The 18390-nt window shown below is 35.4% G+C and overlaps 1 protein-coding gene across 2 annotated transcripts in view; it reads left to right on the top strand.

The window, feature by feature from the left end:
• The window catches only part of LOC105525587 (chromosome unknown open reading frame, human C12orf50), a 32500-nt gene that overhangs the window by 11372 nt on the left and 2738 nt on the right, over positions 1–18390 (top strand). For both annotated transcript variants that reach the window (XM_011961264.1, XM_011961263.1), the window contains exons 4-12: positions 3708–3863; positions 5157–5234; positions 5316–5429; positions 7057–7167; positions 12446–12553; positions 13861–13977; positions 15407–15511; positions 15722–15925; positions 17640–17732. In XM_011961264.1, coding sequence (XP_011816654.1) covers positions 3708–3863; positions 5157–5234; positions 5316–5429; positions 7057–7167; positions 12446–12553; positions 13861–13977; positions 15407–15511; positions 15722–15925; positions 17640–17732 — 1086 coding nt within the window. The remainder of the gene's footprint in view (positions 1–3707; positions 3864–5156; positions 5235–5315; positions 5430–7056; positions 7168–12445; positions 12554–13860; positions 13978–15406; positions 15512–15721; positions 15926–17639; positions 17733–18390) is intronic.

Raw genomic sequence — 18390 nt, 5'->3', positions numbered from 1 at the left:
GATGGGGTTTTGGTGTGGGTGTCCTTCCTGTTTGTTAGTTTTCCTTCTAACAGTCAGAACCCTCAGCTGTAGGTCTGTTGGAGATTGCTTGAGGTTCACTCCAGACCCTGTTTGCCTGGGTGTCAGCAGCAGAGGCTGCAGAGGATAGAATACTGCTGAATAGCGAGTGTACCTGTCTGATTCTTGCTTTGGAAGCTTCCTCTCAGGGGTGTACTCCACCGTGTGAGGTGTGGGGTGTCGGTCTGCCCTTAGTGGAGGATGTCTCCCAGTTAGGCTACTCAGGGGTCAGGGACCCACTTGAGCAGGCAGTCTGTCCCTTCTCAGATCTCAACCTCCGTGTTGGGAGATCCACTGCTCTCTTCAAAGCTGTCAGACAGAGTTGTTTGCATCTGCAGAGGTTTCTGCTGCTTTTCTTTTCTTTTCTTTTTCTGTTGTTGTTGTTGTTGTTTAGCTGTGCCCTGTCCCCAGAAGTGGAGTCTACTGAGACTGGCAGGCCTCCTTGAGCTGCTGTGAGCTCCATCCAGTTCGATCTTCCCAGGGCTTTGTTTACCTACTTAAGCCTCAGCAATGGCGGGCACCCCTCCCCGAGCCTGGCTGCTGCCTTGCAGTTAGATCTCAGACTGCTGTGCTAGCAATGAGGAAGGCTCCGTGGGCGTGGGACCCTCCCGGCCAGGTGTGGGATATAATCTCCTGGTGTGCCCGTTTGCTTAAAGCACAGTATTGGGGTGAGAGTTACCCGATTCTCCAGGTGTTGTGTGTCTCAATTCCCCTGGCTAGGAAAAGGGATTCCCTTCCCCCTTGCACTTCCCAGGTGAGGCAATGCCTCGCCCTGCTTCAGCTCTCGCTGGTCGGGCTGCAACAGCTGACCAGCACCAATTGTCTGGCACTCCCTAGTGAGATAAACCCAGTACCTCAGTTGAAAATGCAGAAATCACCTGTCTTCTGTGTCGCTCACGCTGGGAGATGGAGACTGTAGCTGTTCCTATTCAGCCATCTTGCTCCGCCCCCCAATTCTAGAAATCTAAAAATTATTTGAAATAAGTTCAGCAACATTGTAGGATACAATATTAATATACAATAATGGATTATGTTACTTTACAGTAGCAATGAACAAACTGAAAGTGAAATGAAAAAAATCCCACTTATAATAACATCAAAGAGGAAAAAATATTTAGGAATTAATTTAACATAAGATGTACAAAGTTTATATTCAGAAAACTACAAAAGAGTTTTGAAAGAAATTAAAGAAAACCTTGAAAAATAGAGATATCCTTGTTCGTAGATTGACTTTGTGGTTGGTGTGCCAGTATTTTCCAAATTGATCCACAGGTTCAATGTAGAACTTATCAAAATCCCAATGGACTTATTTGCAGAAATTGAGAAGGTGATTGTAAAATTTATATGGAAATTTAAGGGACCCAGAATAGTGAAAAAAAAAAAATCAGGAAAATGGAGACCAAATTTGGAGGACTTTTACACTTCTTGATTTCAAAATCTACAAGTTACTACAAAACTGAAGTAATCAAGACTATTTGGACTAGCATAAAAACTGATCTATATATCACTGAGACAGGATTGTAAGACCAGAAATAAACTTTTATATGAATCAGTTTATGCTCAGTAGATTTTCAACAAGGGCATATAAGCCATTCAATGGGGAAAAGATAGTATTTTCAACAAATGGTGCCAAGACAACTAGATAGCCACATGCAAAGTAGTTAAGTAGCACAACTGCATCACATCATGAACAAAAATTAACTCAAAATGGATCAAAGAACAATATTTGACTTTGGAACACTGGATCACTCTTAAAAGGAAATCCACACCAATTAATAGTTACTCCTCATTTCTTTCCAATGGAACACTGGATAACTCCAAAAAAGAAACTCACACCCATTAACAGTTACTCCTCCTTTTTTCCCAATTCCCAAAACCTACACAGTCACTACTTCTTGTTTCTATAAATGTATCTGTTTTTGATATTTTATATAAATGGGATCATACAATATATAATTTTTGTGAACGACTTTTTCCACTTAGCATGTTTTCAAAATTCATCCATGTTGTCACATGCAACAGTACTTTATTACTTTTTATAGCCAAATAGCCCTCCATTCTATGGATATGCCACATTTTATTTATTCACTTATCAGAGAATGGAAATTTAGTTTGTTTCCACTTTTTGACTGTTATAAACAATGTTGATATAAACATTTGTGTACAAATGATTATATCTGTATAATATGGACATATATTTTCACATCTCTTGGTAAGTAGCTGAAAATGCAATAGATGAGACATAGGATGACTCCATGTTTAATCTTTTGAGGAACTGCCAAATTGTATTCTAAAGTATCTACAGCATTTTACATTCCCGATTGCAATGTACGAAGATTGCAGTTTCTTCACATCCTTGTCAACACTTGTTATTGTCTTTTTAATTAAAAAAACGAATCATTGTAATCATTGTAGTATGAAGTGATATCTCATTTGGTTTTGTTTGTTTTTGTTTTGAAACGGAGTCTTGCTCTGTTGCTCAGGCTAGAGTGCAGTGGCATGATCTCAGCTAAATGCAGCCTCAACCTCTTGGACTCAAGTGATGCTTCTACCTTAGCCTCCTGAGTAGCTGGGACTCCAGGTGTGTGCCATCACACCTGGCTAATTTTTGTATTTTTTGTAGAGATAGGGTTTTGCCATGTTGCCCAGGCTGGATCTTATTTATTCTCTCTGTGCCACCTAGGGGTTCTGAGTGTTTCTTCATTCTCTGGCTGAGAGGGCTGGAAACTCTTTCCAGCAAAATCTGGACCTTGTTGACAGATGCTTTCATGGCTCACCTCCATGTGCTAGGGGACTGGCTATTTTCATTAATTGCTTGTTCTTTTGGTGTCATATCTAAAAAAGCTTTGCATGACCTAAAGGTTCTTCTATGAGTTGTATAGTTGCAGCTTTTGCATTTTGTTCTTAGATCCACTTTGCATGAATTTTTGTTTCTAATGTGATGAAGTTGTGCAACTTAATTGCTTTGCATGTGGAAATCTAGTCATCCCAGCAACATTTGTTGAAAATACTATTCTTTCCCCCATTGAATGGTCTATGTACCCTTGTTGAAAATCAGTTAAGCATAAATGGATTCATGTAAATATTTAGTTCTGGTCTTGCAATCCCATTCCAATGATGTGTAGATGTACTTTTATTTTTATGCTAGTCCAGATAGTCTGATTACTTTAGTTTTGTAGTAATGTCCATATAAATTTTAGAATCGGCATCTCAATTTTTGCCAATAAGTCCATTGAGATTTTGATAAGAGTTGTATCATACCTGTAGATTAATTTGGAAAATATTGCCATACCAACCACAAATCAATCCATAAACAAGAATATATTTCCGTTTCAACATTTCTTTAACTTCTTTCAACAATATTTTTTCTTATTTCAGCAATCTTTTTCAGAATATAAATTTTTGCACCTTATGTTAAAATTAATTCCTAAATATTTTTTTCTCTTTGATGCTATTGTAAATGGGATTATTTTTCATTTCATTTTCAGTTTAATCATTGCTAGTGTGTGGAAACACAATCCATTATTGTATTATTATTGTACACATTTTAAAATAATATATAGTTAATTAGGAGGGCAATGATTGATTATTAAATGTACTTATCATCACATGTATCTTGAACAGACTGAAATGTTGCATTTTCTCTGCAGATATCACACTACAGAAAGAAAGTCAGGAAGGAATTCCACTCCAAACCCAGAGTCAGGAACCTCTGAAACCTCAGGAAAATGTATCACGACCGATCCACCATCCTTTAGTTTTAAAAACTAATTTTGAGGAAGAAGAGGAAGTGGATGAACAAAATGGTTAGTAGATCTTTTTTCAGGTTTACAATGCACATTCAAAAACCTCACAACATTTTCTACATATATGTTTAACTATAAGGGTTTATGATGTAATATATAAGGCAGATTTTGCTGAGAAAATAATTATAATTGTATTAAACAAATTTAATTAATTATGTTCTAAGTGTAACATATTTATGATCTTTTGGATTGGAAAGTTTTTGTTGCATGATGGCTGGGAGACAGATGTGATGCTTAAGTATATATTGGCGCTTCATATACACCATGGAATTCTATGCAGCCATAAAAAAGGATGAGTTCATGTCCTTTGCAGGGACATTGATGAAGCTGGAAACCATCATTCTCAGCAAACAAACACAAGAATGGAAAACCAAACACCGCATGTTCTCACTCGTAGGTGGGAATTGAACAATGAGAACACATGGACACGAGGAGGGGAACATCACACACCAGGGCCTGTCCAAGAGTGGGGGGCCGGGGAGGGATAACGTTAGGAGAGATACCTAATGTAGAGGGTTGATGGGTGCAGCAAACCACCATGGCACGTGTGTACCTATGTAACAAACCTGCACGTTCTGCACATGTATCCCAGAACTTTATACATATATATTTAAATATCTATAGGTGCTTATAGAGATCTACGTATGTGTTAATAATGTATCAGTTTCACGTTTAATCCTTGAAGTTATAGAGATCTATGTAGTAGTTAACAATCTATAAATCACTGTTATCTGCATTATTCTAAGTCATTCTCACAAGAGTATGAACAGGCTTAAGACCCATGTCTTTGCATTTTAGTTCATCCTTTGCCTCCCGTAGCAACCCAGCACAGTGGTGCCAGAAAGTGTGTATATATAAGATAAGCATGAAGAAAAACTCTCAATCTATCTTTGTGTTGGAATATGTCCTTCTATGGACTACGGGCCACCATAGTTTCTGTGCTTAGGAATACACAGAGCTATTTATTACTGTTTCTGTGTGCTGAAGCTGCATGTCTTTCATGCCTACCTCAACCTCGAGATAAACATACACCGTCTCAACACTGAGTCTATACATTCAGCGTCCCGTTTCAAAATATATAATACATAGCCCTTTGTTTTCTCTTGACATTGTTTTCAATACTTAAAATGTAGCAATTTGAAATATTTACTAGTATGGAAAATTATTGATTTTAAAAATATAAAAAAGTAATCTATCCATGAGAACAGTATTTGGGATTTTCCTTTCTGGTTTATAAATTTTCAGATTATTTGGCTTTGGGACAATTTAATTTAAAAAATATATATCCTATAGATGCTTCTAGTTTATGGACAAAGACCCCTGAAGAAATTGAAGAAAAAAGAGCAATAAAGGAGATGTGTTATAAATCTGGTAAGAAATCAAACATTTTTGTATTTTCTAATACTTGATGTGATAAATATACTAACCATTACTTTTCTTATGGTTGATTAGGGGAATACTACAGATTTCATACTCCTCCAGATATTTTATCATCAAAAAGCATGGCACCTACAGCAGAAAAAGAGTTAGAAAAGCCTTTGGAAAATGGCAGTGAATTGCAAGAAGGTAAGAAATGAAAAGGCAGCATTCATAGTGATATATAAGAGATACTTAGTGTGATAGACTAAATTATTTAGTATTATGTACAGAAGAACAAAGTGATAATACATCATAACTGAGAGCTAGAAGAAGGTGTTTGTATTGAATGACCCAAAGCTGCTATTAATGGGATTATGTTATTCTAGAGAGGTGACAGAATGAGTAGACTTCATTAACACATAATGACACTACACACTCCATGGGGTAATCCTGTAAATAATTTGCTTTTACCATTTTATTTGTCTTTGAAAAAAAATTCCCCCTGTGAAAGAGGTCCAGATTTTTCTTTCTGAATAGAAAAGTAAGCCTAGCCCAAGAAGAACGAAAGAGAGATCACAGAATGATGCTAGTGGCGGAACAGAGATTATTCTGTCATTGAATGAGAGTCTTCTGTAGACTAGGCTATTTCAGGGGCCATGCTGGAGGACAAATAGAAGGCTTTGCGTTTTATGGTGCTTACCTTTGGAGAATCTGATTTACTATGGATAAATATCTGCAATATGTACAAGTGTTTATAGCGAACTATTCAAACATAAGGCGGTAGGTGGCAGCAAGACATCATCAGATGGAGAAGAGTCCACAAGACTTGGGGGCCATATAGGGAAGGACAGATTGCAGGTCCGCACTACTTAGAGGAGAAAAAACAAAAGGAAACAAAAACAAAAGAAGAAAACAAGTTAGCAATGAACATTAAAAATAGCAGATTATGAAGACAATTATATGTACTTTTGCTTTATATTATGCTTTTAAAGGCTTTTTATTTTTAAATAGTTTCAGTTAATTCCTACATACCCTTCACCTAGATTTCCTTCAAACGTTAGCATTTTACCACATTTGAATTTTCAGTCCCTCTAAATACACACATTGTTATTATAATCTTCTGACCTGTTTGAGAGAATAAGTTACAGACATGATAGCTCTTTGCTTTTACATAACTGTAATATAAATACAAAAATCAGAAAATGGCCACTGATACAATATTATTTGCAACCTTCTTTTCCCACAAATTTTATCAATTATGCCATTAATGTCTTTTATAGTAAAATACATTTTTTCCCCTGATCTAGCTCGGATCCAATCCAGAATCACACATTGCATTAGGTTATCATGTCCCTTCTATTCTGCTTTTAATAGTTTATTTTAGAAGAAAATTATCCAGAAATGCCTGAGGAAAGCTGAGAGTATTATTTAATTATCAATGTAATTAGCATTTTGTAGTCAATAGTGGCTCCAATACTTTTTATCTGATTGTTCATGGTGAACACATAAAATCCAAAGCAATATTATGAAATTTCTTACATGAGAAACATATCAAACTAAATACATTATGTATATATAATAGTATTAGATTGCTTACAATTTTTAAATTGCCATTGAATAAGTAATCCAAATAGGAGACTGTACTTGCTTACTTCTTTATTGACACAGAATTTAAAACTCATGTATTTATGAATTTATTGTTTATCAGATCACGGTGCAAACAATACTTGCATTAACTTTAAAGCTTTTTTTACTTTCATCATGAATTCTAGCATAAATTTCTTACTTAAGCATCTACCAATTACTGGGGTGACTTTTTTCTTCTTATTTCTAGGAGATAGTCATACAGTTCCGACAAAACTTAGCCAATATGAAAGGCAAAGTGAAATAAAAACATCATTGCACGGGAAACCAAAGACTGACATTGCTGCTTTTGAAAATGGAGGTGAGTTAATTTATTACTGATTGACTCTGAATATATCACCACATAACAAATGAGTCTGAATTTTATCTTTTACAACTAATTTTCTTTTTTTGTCTATGTCATGTTTAACACAAGGAGTTGGAGGTATATCACAAAATCAGTTGCTTTCAGAGACCAAAATCTCTGCCAAATACCTTGTACAAATTTGTGTTCAGTGTGTGAAACATTCCATTTTACATATTTTAATGCAAAACCTGTGTGTGTGTGTGCGTGTGTGTGTGTGTGTGTGTGTGTGTCTGTGTGTAGGCTCAACTCCAGACTATAATGAATTCAGGTATTATGTATGTGCTGTAATATACTATAACAGAGCTATAAATGAAGGAGGCACTTAATACATCATTTGATTGAGTCTACTTTTTAAAAATTAATTAACTAATTAATTAATTAATTTATGAGACAGAAGTCTCACTCTGTCGGCTAGGCTGGAGTGCAGTGGTGTGATCTCGGCTCACTGCAACCTCTGTCTCCCGGGTTTAAGTGATTCTCCTGCCTCAGCCTCCTAAGTAGCTGGCACTACAGGTGCGTGCCACCACCCCCGGCTAATTTTTGTATTTTTAGTAGAGACGGGGTTTCATCATGTTGGTCAGGCTGGTCTCATACTACTGACCTCAGGTGATCTGCCTGCCTTGGCCTCCCAACGTGCTGGGATTACAGGCATGAGCTACCGAGTCCAGTGAACTTAAAGTCTACTTTAAAGGAGCTATATTGAAATATGTATCATTTGTCATCACATTCTAACCGTGTATTATAGTTTAAATATTTTGGAACTACTTTTTAGCATAAACATGTTGGAAAATCTGTCTTTTGAACTGAAAATTCCAAGCGTTTGTTTTGAAAATATATAGACACTTTGTGGGGAGGTTCAAAGGTGTGGCTGGTAGGAAGAATGTGTGTGAGGAGTAGGAAGGAGGTTGAGAGCAGGTATCAATAAGTACCAGTATCTCTTAGGCATATTGGCGATACTTTCTGCTGTTCTGGTGTCAGCCATTTTCTTCTGTGTGCGCCCCCACCTTTTTTTTTTATTTTGGTGCTAAAGTAATATGATTATTTCTTCTCCTTTCTTATATCTGCAGTAGTTTTAGTCTAGCTGTTTTAGTCTAACTGTCATTGTTTGGTTGCCTTGAAGCAATAAATTTTAGCTACAAATTAGAAACACTGGCAGTTTCTCCCAACAGAGTTCACACTGTCTATATAACCTATATAAGTGGAATCCACTTAACCTGAGCAGTTCTAATTAAACAGTTTGTTGAAATATCATTAAATCAGGTTGCTTTTTTGGTTAATAAAAGGTTATTTTCAACCATTGATAAACTAATGGTTTCATATTAAAATAAACTTTCCTTCACGTTGTAACATTAATAATTTATTTCCTACTTTGTTGGGAGTTAGAAAATGTGAGAATGTCATTTACTGTCATTAGTCTATCTAATATTAATAATATCGTTAGAGTACTGAACTAGTTGAAAAGCCATATCAAAAGAATATTTAAAAAATTCTATTATCTGGTATACTAAATTCTGGTATAGTCAGGCTTGTCGATTTTCCAGGCATCATAATGTTCTCTGTGTCACTGGATAAAAGAACCTTCTGGGTATATGTGTATGATAGATATCTCTAAACATATTTAGGCTCCTGTATTCATAAGACATCTTTGAAATGAAGATGATCAAAACTGAAATTATAATTAATGAGTTAGTATTCATTTCAAGAAAAATACTTGAGGCATTGTCTTGTCTTAATATTATTTTAATGTGTTAATTGCACTTTAATAAAGTTCACAGATTGAAATGAATAGCTTGTTAAAATTTTACTTGTGTATGTATCAGTATAACCATATTTTTGGTACTCCAGATGGCTCCTTCTCTCCAAGTCAATAGTCTTCTCCCAATGGTAACCACTACTCTGATCGCTATTACTATAGGCTAATTTTGCATTTTTTGACCTTTATATAAGTGGAAATATACAGTTTGAACTCTTTTAGTTTGGATTCTTTTACTTAATGCTCTTTGTATTAGACTGATCCATGCCGTTGATTGTAGCAGTAAATATCTTTTTTTTTCCTTTGCCCTAAATATCTATACATAGATAGATATATACCACATATATACACACATATCTACATATAAGACATATACTGTTACATGTACATATATATATAAAAACACACATGGGCATTTCTCTATGTATATAGTATATGTACACACACAGTTGATACACACACAAACACACGCACAATTGATTCTTGTTATTCCTGGTAGCTGTGTTCTATAAAGTTGACATGAACACTGAATTAGCAAACACTGAACCATTGCTCCTCGGGGAGATATGTACACACACACATATACATACATCTCACACACATTATAATCTTAAATCGTAGAAATTACTCATCCTGGTATATTCTGTTTTCCTTATTTTACAAAAGAGAAAACAAAGGTCAGAAGTCTTAAGTGACTGTCTTGAGGTTGCCCCACCAACAAGCCTCAGAACTGGGATTCAAACCCCTTCCACCTCTCCCCAGAGCCAGAGCTTCTTCCACTGTGCTGTGCTGCCTCCTCTGGTCTCCAGCCATTCTCTGGTCATCTCTGTATGAACTGAAATGAGAATGCTGAGCATTGCTATTGCTAGACCTCAGCTAGGAATGTGTGGGTCCAGCAACTCAAAATTCCCACCACTCTGCATACGTTTGCAAACAAACAAACAAACATAAAAACAATGCACGAAAGGACCATGAGTATTGACATTGGGATTTGACGGACAGTATTTCCAGTTTGGGACTATTATTAACATTCTTGAACATGTCTTCTAAAGGCCATATGCACAGCTTTTCTTTGAGATTAGCTCGCTCTGTGTCCTTACCCACAGTTAGTATTTTCAATCCTTTACCTTTAGCCTTTCTGGTGGGTGGCTAGTGGTACATCATTGTAGTTTTAATTTGTATTTCCCTGATGACTCATAATGTTGAGCACCTTTTCATAAACTTATTGGCCATTTTGATTTTCTCCTTTGTCTGGTGCATTTTTAAGTCTCTAGCCCATTTTGAATGTTTTTTTTTCTTATTGATTTCTATAGATAAATCTGGATACTTTCTGACAACCTACTGTCCTGTTCACTGATTCTCTTCCTCTCTGCTCTTTAATCCATATTTTAAATTCTAAATTTCTATTTGACCTTCTTATTGATTTTCTACTTAAATTCAGTTCTCTATTTTGATAACGTTCCTGTTATTTTTTTGCAACTTCCTGTTTGATTATGTTTGGGTATCTTTCATTTTCCTCAGGTTTCTGCTCAATTGTTCTGTCTCACTGTGCCTTCTAATATTGTGTTTGATGCTGAACAATACGGATAAAAATTACATCGTGTATGAATGATGTTATTTCTCCACAGAGAAACTTTTCTTCTGGCAGGCAGCTAGACTATCAGCAGGCCACCTTGATTCTGTGAAGGACTAGTTTTGGGCTTTATTAAGGATGATGTAGTAGATGATACATTATTTTTCCTTTCTTTGAAGGTATAGTCCTTATTCCTAGGATAAGACCCTTACCCCTAAAACATTGCTTTACTGGGTTATCAACTGAGACATGGGATGTTCACCAAGATACCTCTACTCTGGCAAGGCTTGAATGGCAAAATTTACCTCCCAAGCAGCATGTAGATGCTGAAATCTCTGACCAGTTTTTAGCCTCCCAGATGCTATTTTTGCTTATTTCCTGGGGTTCCACTCTGTACTTGAAAAGTGTGGAAGTCAGATAACAATTTAAAGGGAGTTTTATGCCTATTTCAGAGGAACTTCTTTGTTGTTCTTCCTTTTCCATTCCCCCCTCAATTTTAAGCCAATTAGACAGTCCCAGACTTTTCGGCTCTTTCTTTTTCACCTCCTTGGTGTTACTTTCTGCTTGTTATTTCCTTACATGATGAACTAGACATGCTTTCAGGGAGAAATCTGTAGTGAGTGTGGAGTGTAACTCCTTCAGGGAAAAAAACCATGGTGAATGTGAACATATGATTGACTTTGTGTCCCTCCATTGCTCTCAGGCATTGCAGTCACATGCATTGGGTGGTTTTCCAATCAGCTTGTTTTGGTATTTTATAGTTGTTTTAGGATGAAAGTTATTCCGGTAAAAGCTATTTTGGTCATGGCAGAAACCAAAAACATTTTTGACATTTTTATCACTGGTTTTGTGTAAGCTCCTTGAGGCCAGGAACTGCATATAATCAATCACTATAGATAAATCTCTGTAGTAGAATGCCTGGCACGTTATGTGCACTCAACAAATACTTATAGAATAAAGGGTGATATGTTTAAATGCACTGAATGACTGGGTGAAGGTAGACATGTTTATATGATTAACAGTTAACTGGAGGTTAATTTGTTGGAACAATGAGCCAAATCTTGCAGGATAACTTCAAGCAATGATAAACATACATTCATATATTTAGGTACAAACCATTAAATGGTGGTTTTTCTTTAAGTTGGGAAAAACCCAATATGATGGAGTTTTTGAGAGGAAAATAGAGTGAGTTTTTTTGGCCACAATGCTTTACAATTTAGGAATGTGTTTTCACTACCAAATAGCGATGGTAAAGTCACATTGGATTATTAGAAGCAGTATAGAAAGATAGTTAAATGTGATTTAAAGTACTCAGTAAAGGGTCTGATTCCTAGAAGATGACTCCATGAATGGCAAGTATTATTTTAATAGTTCTGCTGATTTCTCCACAGCTTGGTTCACATTTGGTTGTCATTTTTAAATAAGGTTGTTTGAAACAAATATTTTATATTAAGTAAAGGTAACTTGTATGGTGAAGAATATTGGAATTTTGTATGTAAAGTTAAAGCAACTATGGATATTTATCCTGGAAAATAGAAGTCCGTGGGGAAATATGGAAACTGCTTTAATATATCTGAAGATGTTATATGGAAGATAAATTACATCTACTCTGAGTATCTCTCAAGGGTAGAACTAAAGATTATTATACATTAAGGAAAATTTTGTTGACTCTGAATTTTCTTTCAGTTATCTATATGTAAGTTTACATACTGTGTATTCATATACATATATATTAATACTCATGTATTAATCTAAGCATATAAATGTATGGAGATGGATAGGGTATCCCTGAGAAGTGTTCAAAGAAAGGTGAACAAAAGGGGTATTGTAGAAAATGTTCCTGTATTGAAAGCTAGTTTGTATCACTGTCTGCCATTGTTGCCACTGACAGTAAGGTCTTGTCATAGGAGGTGACTGTTATGTTCCACAGAGGGCCATATTTCTTGGAGCCAATGAAAGTGAAGCTTTAACTGAAGAGAAAGAAATCACCATATCAAAATGTTCAAATACTAAAGGTAATGAATTATTATATAATTTTGATACATTCGTAATTTGGCTAGACAAGTTAAAGATAAGCTTGCTTGTTATAAAAACCAATATAAGAGGAATGGTAATAAATCGAAATATACACTGAATAGGAGTCAGGAGCTCTAAGGTTCCAGTCCTGGCTCTGTCCCTAATTGTATGACCATGACAATTTATCTTTTTTTAGTTTTCTTATCTGAAAAATAGCCTGTTGGACTGTATAATTTCTAGTATTGCTAGTTCTAAAGTTATTGGCTCTATTAAATGGCAACACCAAGTCCTTTAGTTTATAATATCAGTATAAATGAATTTTGTTAGAAAACATTGTTTGTGAACATTGTGAAGAGTTTAATCTCAAAAAGACTTCGTATTTTATAATTATTGCTAACACTAGTCTGTGAATAATCAAGAGATATGATAAAATACATCCCCTATAATTTTACATTGCCCTTAACTGTACTTAGAATCCACCAGCTGGTATCTCTCTGCTGAGTGCCTCTCAGTCACAGACTAAAAGCACAGCTGTCCTGTAATTAGGGGGCTTCACATACTCTCAATCAAAATGTAAACCCATTTTATCTACCATCTCTACCACTAAATATTCTCAAGCATAGGAAAGGTTGCCTGTGATCAAATTATTTTTGTGGAAAATTGTAAATCTTTCTCTCGTTTTCTCACTCAGAGATGGAAAGGTTTTCTCTAGCCCATCAAAGAAACTCTGAAAGCTATACTAATATGGTAGCCACCAACTATGTATGACTCTTTAAATTTAAGTTAAAGCTGAATAAAATAAAAAGTTCAGCTTTTCATTGGCGCTGGCCACGTTCCATGTGCTCGGTAGTCACAGGAGGTTAGTGACTGCCATATTGAGCAGCACAGATTTAGAACATTTTCATAATTGTGGAAAGCCCTACTAAGGAGTCCTGCCCCAAAGCATATAGCAGGTTAAAGTTGTTACATTTAAAATATTTTCAGAACCCCAACTTAAATGGGACCATTCAATGTAAAAACGTAAAACCATTTAAATCTTTTGTATGGAGATATTGAAAATACTGCCACGAGTTTTTATTTACATATTGAAAATGATGGCTATAGATTCAGAGTTTTGTTACTGATGACATTTTGAAATCCATGTGGCAACTAGGGAATGTTAATGATGCTTTTCTCACAATTCATAAATATACACATTATTTTAAAGAGATGTTCCCATCAAGTAATGTTTGAATAGTGAAATGCCAACTGAAATGCTTTTTTAAAACTAATATTGACATTTTATTTTCTTAATTTGCTTTAAAAGATAACAAGGACAGTCCTCATCCAAAGCGTTCCCTAACTACCCGACTAGTACCTACAACGCATGTATTAAATGCTACTGAGAATATCAGTATGAAGTGCAGAGAGGACCCCTCTTCAAGTGAGACATTAGCTCTATCACTTTTTGGCCTTAGATATATTTGTCTTACCATGGATTTGTTTTGCTTATTTAAAATAGGATTTTAAAAAAGAAACAAAAAAGGTTTGAAAATTATTCAGAACTAAGAATTAAAGACAAAATATCCTCTACTAACTAACTCTGACAATGAACTGTGATGTAGGTCCTAGTAAGTTATATGCTCTCCCACTAGTTTAATTTTGGTATTAAAATTAATAATACACTACCTGTTTGGAAGATTCACTAGCATAACATTTTAAATTGTACCCATAGTGCAGTAATACATTGGTAGCTCTTTATTATGTTTTGGATTAGTTTATTTTAGTTTGGCTTCTCCTTGACATTCAGTTCAGTAAGCTACTTCTCTTGATACAGTTAAGACTTGCGAATCTTCCTGATCCCTTCCCTTCCTTCTATTCCTTATTTTATTTATTGAACTCCTATAATATTCTTGGATCGCAGCCTGGCACTGATGGGAATACTTGTTATTTGCCCTCAAGAAGCCCAGTTTAGTGGCACTTGTTAAAAATATGGATTCCAAATCCTTGCCCTGGGAGCGTGGGAGTGGATCAGGGCATTATGTTTGAGGAGGAGACAGTGAATCAGAGCTTTATTGAGGACTTAAAGCTTAAGCTGAGAGTCAGGGCACAGAAAGAGTAATTCATTTACTGTAGAGAACTAGTGTAATCTACACTGTATACCTGATGTTCAGTTTCTCTGTGCAGTGGTCACTTGTGAATTTTCAGGAGCTCTGCACAGTGAAGTAACAGAGTGTCTCCTCTACAAAATTGTTTTGAGATTCTCTGGAGATATGTACCATAGAAATTCCTGAAAAATTGAAAATACATATAAAGTTTTTGATTTAAAAATATACAAACAAAAAGTGAAAAATTTAATATTCTTAGAACTTATAAATTCTGATTGCTGGATCTTGACCAAACTATCTGTACACCCAACTTAAGAGCTTAAAAGAATACGGTAAAATTCACGGAAAGTATTTTATGTTAATCCAACTTCTTAAGAAGTAGTGGTTTTGGCTAAAAAAGTACAGAAAGATTGATGTTGAAAATAAGAGTTCTAAAACCACTTAACAATAGCATTATAATGAGATTTATAATTATATTTTGAATGCAATTTTATGTTCCTTTAAAAGAATCCACACATTCCTTTGGAGGAAAGTATTTTTCTTTGAGGAAAGCTACTTATTGAAGTTTATTTCATCAATCTATTTCCAAGATAGTTTTTTTTGGCACTTAAAAATAAATCACCTTTTGTTCTAAGAAGTAAAGTATTAGAATTTATTTTTTCCTCTTGCTTGACATGTGAATACACAGATATGTAATTATCACCTACAGTAATTTCAGAGATGAAAGCATCTCTTAAAAAGCTGTAAAATTTGTATATTTTCAAGGGAATGATGTCCAGCCAGTGAAGAAGCCTCATTTTAAAGGTGTGAAAAAAAGAAAATGGATTTATGATGAACCAAAGAACTTTCCTGACTCTGGAATGAGGAGAGGTAAGGTGTCCATATATTTGATATTTCTAAACTGTAATTAAAAAAAAAAAATTCAATAACAGATATCTTCTACCTGAAAAACAAATTACTGTCATGTGACGTAAATGTTACTTTAAGGGTCAACTCAACTTCAAGTACTTATAGGGCAATATGTTATTTATGGCTGTGAAACCAGCCTGTTTTACTCCTCACTCTCACCTTTCTTTACAGCAGTACAGGTCCCAAGTCCCCAAAATAAAATGAGTTATCATCGTAACAATAAAAATCGAAATGCTGAGAATGCATCCTATATCCACGTTCAAAGAGATGCTGTCAGGACTGTCGCGTCGAATGCACCTCCCCGCAGCAGGCCCATGCATGGGTCCTACAATAAAGTCCATGTTAACAAGGAACCCAAACCCAAACTCAGTCCAGGTGAGGTCCTTTGTTGATGTGGTTTTCTCTTGTCTGTGGTTTGCTTTCCCATGGAATTTCCTGATGGCTTGGCTAATCTTCACTACTACTTACTCCCCTCTTGTTTTCCCTGGCCATCACCACCAAAGAAACTAGTGAGAGGATTTCTTCCATGTGTAGTCCTGTACATGATTTAAAGGATATGGAAGAAAGCTCATGTTGTGTGCAGATGACTTCAGATCACACCTCCCTAGAATTTTTTCCTCAGAGCACCGTACTTCGTTCCTCCTGGACAGCTTCGTGTCGCTCAGGAGGATTGTTTTTGAATGGCTGACATTTTCTTGTTCCACCAACTGTGTTGTTCAGTTATCACTGTCAGGCTAGTACCTTGACTTTTCTGTAGGCCTTCATGATTATTTTCCGAAAGGGTTAGTTTGGGGGCTAACTGCCATTTGATAACCTCTCATCTCTCTCACCATGGATAGATTGCTTCTAAATCATTTCATCAAGTAATAGGCAAAGCCATTATATGTCAGGAAGTACAAGACTACAGGGGAGAAGAGAATCAAATCTCTTCATCTCTTTCTTCCTGTGTCTCAGATGGATTTTGCTCTTTTGAAGTTGGGTTTCTCTTGTCTAAACTTAACAAAATGCTGCTCAATTCTATATGATTTCATGTTTGTATTTTTCCAAGTTCATGGTTTAGGTAGTGGAGTTCTGAATATTTTGAACTTATGGAAACATAAGACTATATCTTTCTTAGTTTCTTCTATAATTTAAGAAATTTTTTCAAGAGTTTATGGGTACATGGTAGGTGTATATATTTCTTTTACAATTTCAATATACATTTGCATTATTTAAATTATTTTTCTCTTTGCTTTAGAATAGAATGATATATGGATATCTATTTGTAAATGAGGATATTCTTAGGTGAATCTTATTTTTAATTTTATTTATTACTATTCTTTTATTTATTGATATTGTTATTGTTATTATTGTTTTACTGCAAGTGGATGGCTGTGAAGAATACAATGAGTACTAGAACAGTTGCCAATGTCTAGGTTTGTGTGAAGGTGCCAGAGTTCATACTCTATATTGCTTTTGCACCGTTAGTGCAAATATCAACACAAGAGAAATGCAAATTATTGGTCTTATGGATCATGCTTTGAGAACACAGCTGCATAGTAATATTTGAAAACACAAATATAACATTGTTAGATAGTAGTAGAAATGTAGATACATCAGAGAAAAAGAAATATTTAAGGACCAGGTCAGGATATAAATGCTTTGGCTGTCTGGGGCAGTGAGTTCACTATTGCATCATACCAATTACTGTGACCATGGAAGTCACTTCATGGAAGGACATGGGACTTGGGCTGTACCTCGTAGTTTCACAGTTTCTAGATAAGGGCTATAATAAACATTAGCAGAATTGATGCAAAACTATGATGAAGTAATGCAGTGAAAGTTTTTATTACATTTAGATATCATACTCTCCTGTAGCTTACCCTTACCTGAAGCATTGAACAGCCAATTAAGAATCTGTAACCATGTTCATTTATAACTTAAATGGTCTTAATAAACTCACTTGTATCCTTGATGCCTTAGCTTTGAAATGGTAAAATGAATTACTTAGAGAATAGCTTCACCCCTGAGATGTTTATAACGTTGAAACACCCTTGGAATGTGATTTTAAAGGTATGAAATATTTAATTCTAGATTTTTTTTCCCTTAGACAAATATATGTCAACATCATATAATGATTCAGCCTGGCGAAAACAAATTCCTTTTTCAAAAACATATTCAAAAAGTGGAAAGATATATCCAGGTAACCATTTGTAAGTGTTTTTAATATAATGCAATTCCGAAAATGAATAAGTTTTTTAGTGCAAAGAGTATTTTAGAAAACATGAAGATAAATACAAATTTCAAGATATATATGCACACTTAATTACTTGGAGTTTAGTAGATATCTTGTCTACTAGTAATTTAATTTTACTGTTTTACTGTGTTCCTCTTTGTCTATTTTTCTGTGTTACCCAAAAACGTTTTTATACAGTTCTTTCCTGGGCAACAAACAGTAATTGCAGCAATTATGTAATATGTTAAGATGCATTTTTTGCTGTGCTGCAAAGCAAATATATAAAACTATTTCAACATAAGACATTAAAGCTTTGCTGTATCTACCATAGCCAAATATTGCCTGGTACAGGCTGACAGGATATCCAAGATGAAATTTCTCAGCCAATAGGCTCTGAGGGACTGTGGTCTCCTCCCTGTGGAACCCTGTGCTCTAGGAGACTGGGGTTCCTTTGGGACCTCCTCAGGGTAGAGGTTTGTTGTATCCCTGACCTCAGGTTGTTCTTTTTTTTTTTTTTTTTTGAGACAGAGTCTCGCTCTGTCTCCCTGGCTGGAGTGCAGTGGCGCGATCTCGGCTCACTACAAGCTCCGCCTCCCGGGTTCCCGCCATTCTCCTGCCTCAGCCT

The sequence above is a fragment of the Colobus angolensis genome, unplaced genomic scaffold (genome assembly GCF_000951035.1).
Source record: "Colobus angolensis palliatus isolate OR3802 unplaced genomic scaffold, Cang.pa_1.0 Scaffold543, whole genome shotgun sequence".
Taxonomy (NCBI): domain Eukaryota; kingdom Metazoa; phylum Chordata; class Mammalia; order Primates; family Cercopithecidae; genus Colobus; species Colobus angolensis.
The sequence above is the reverse complement of the archived record's forward strand: the minus strand, read 5'-3'. Positions and strand labels throughout refer to the sequence as shown.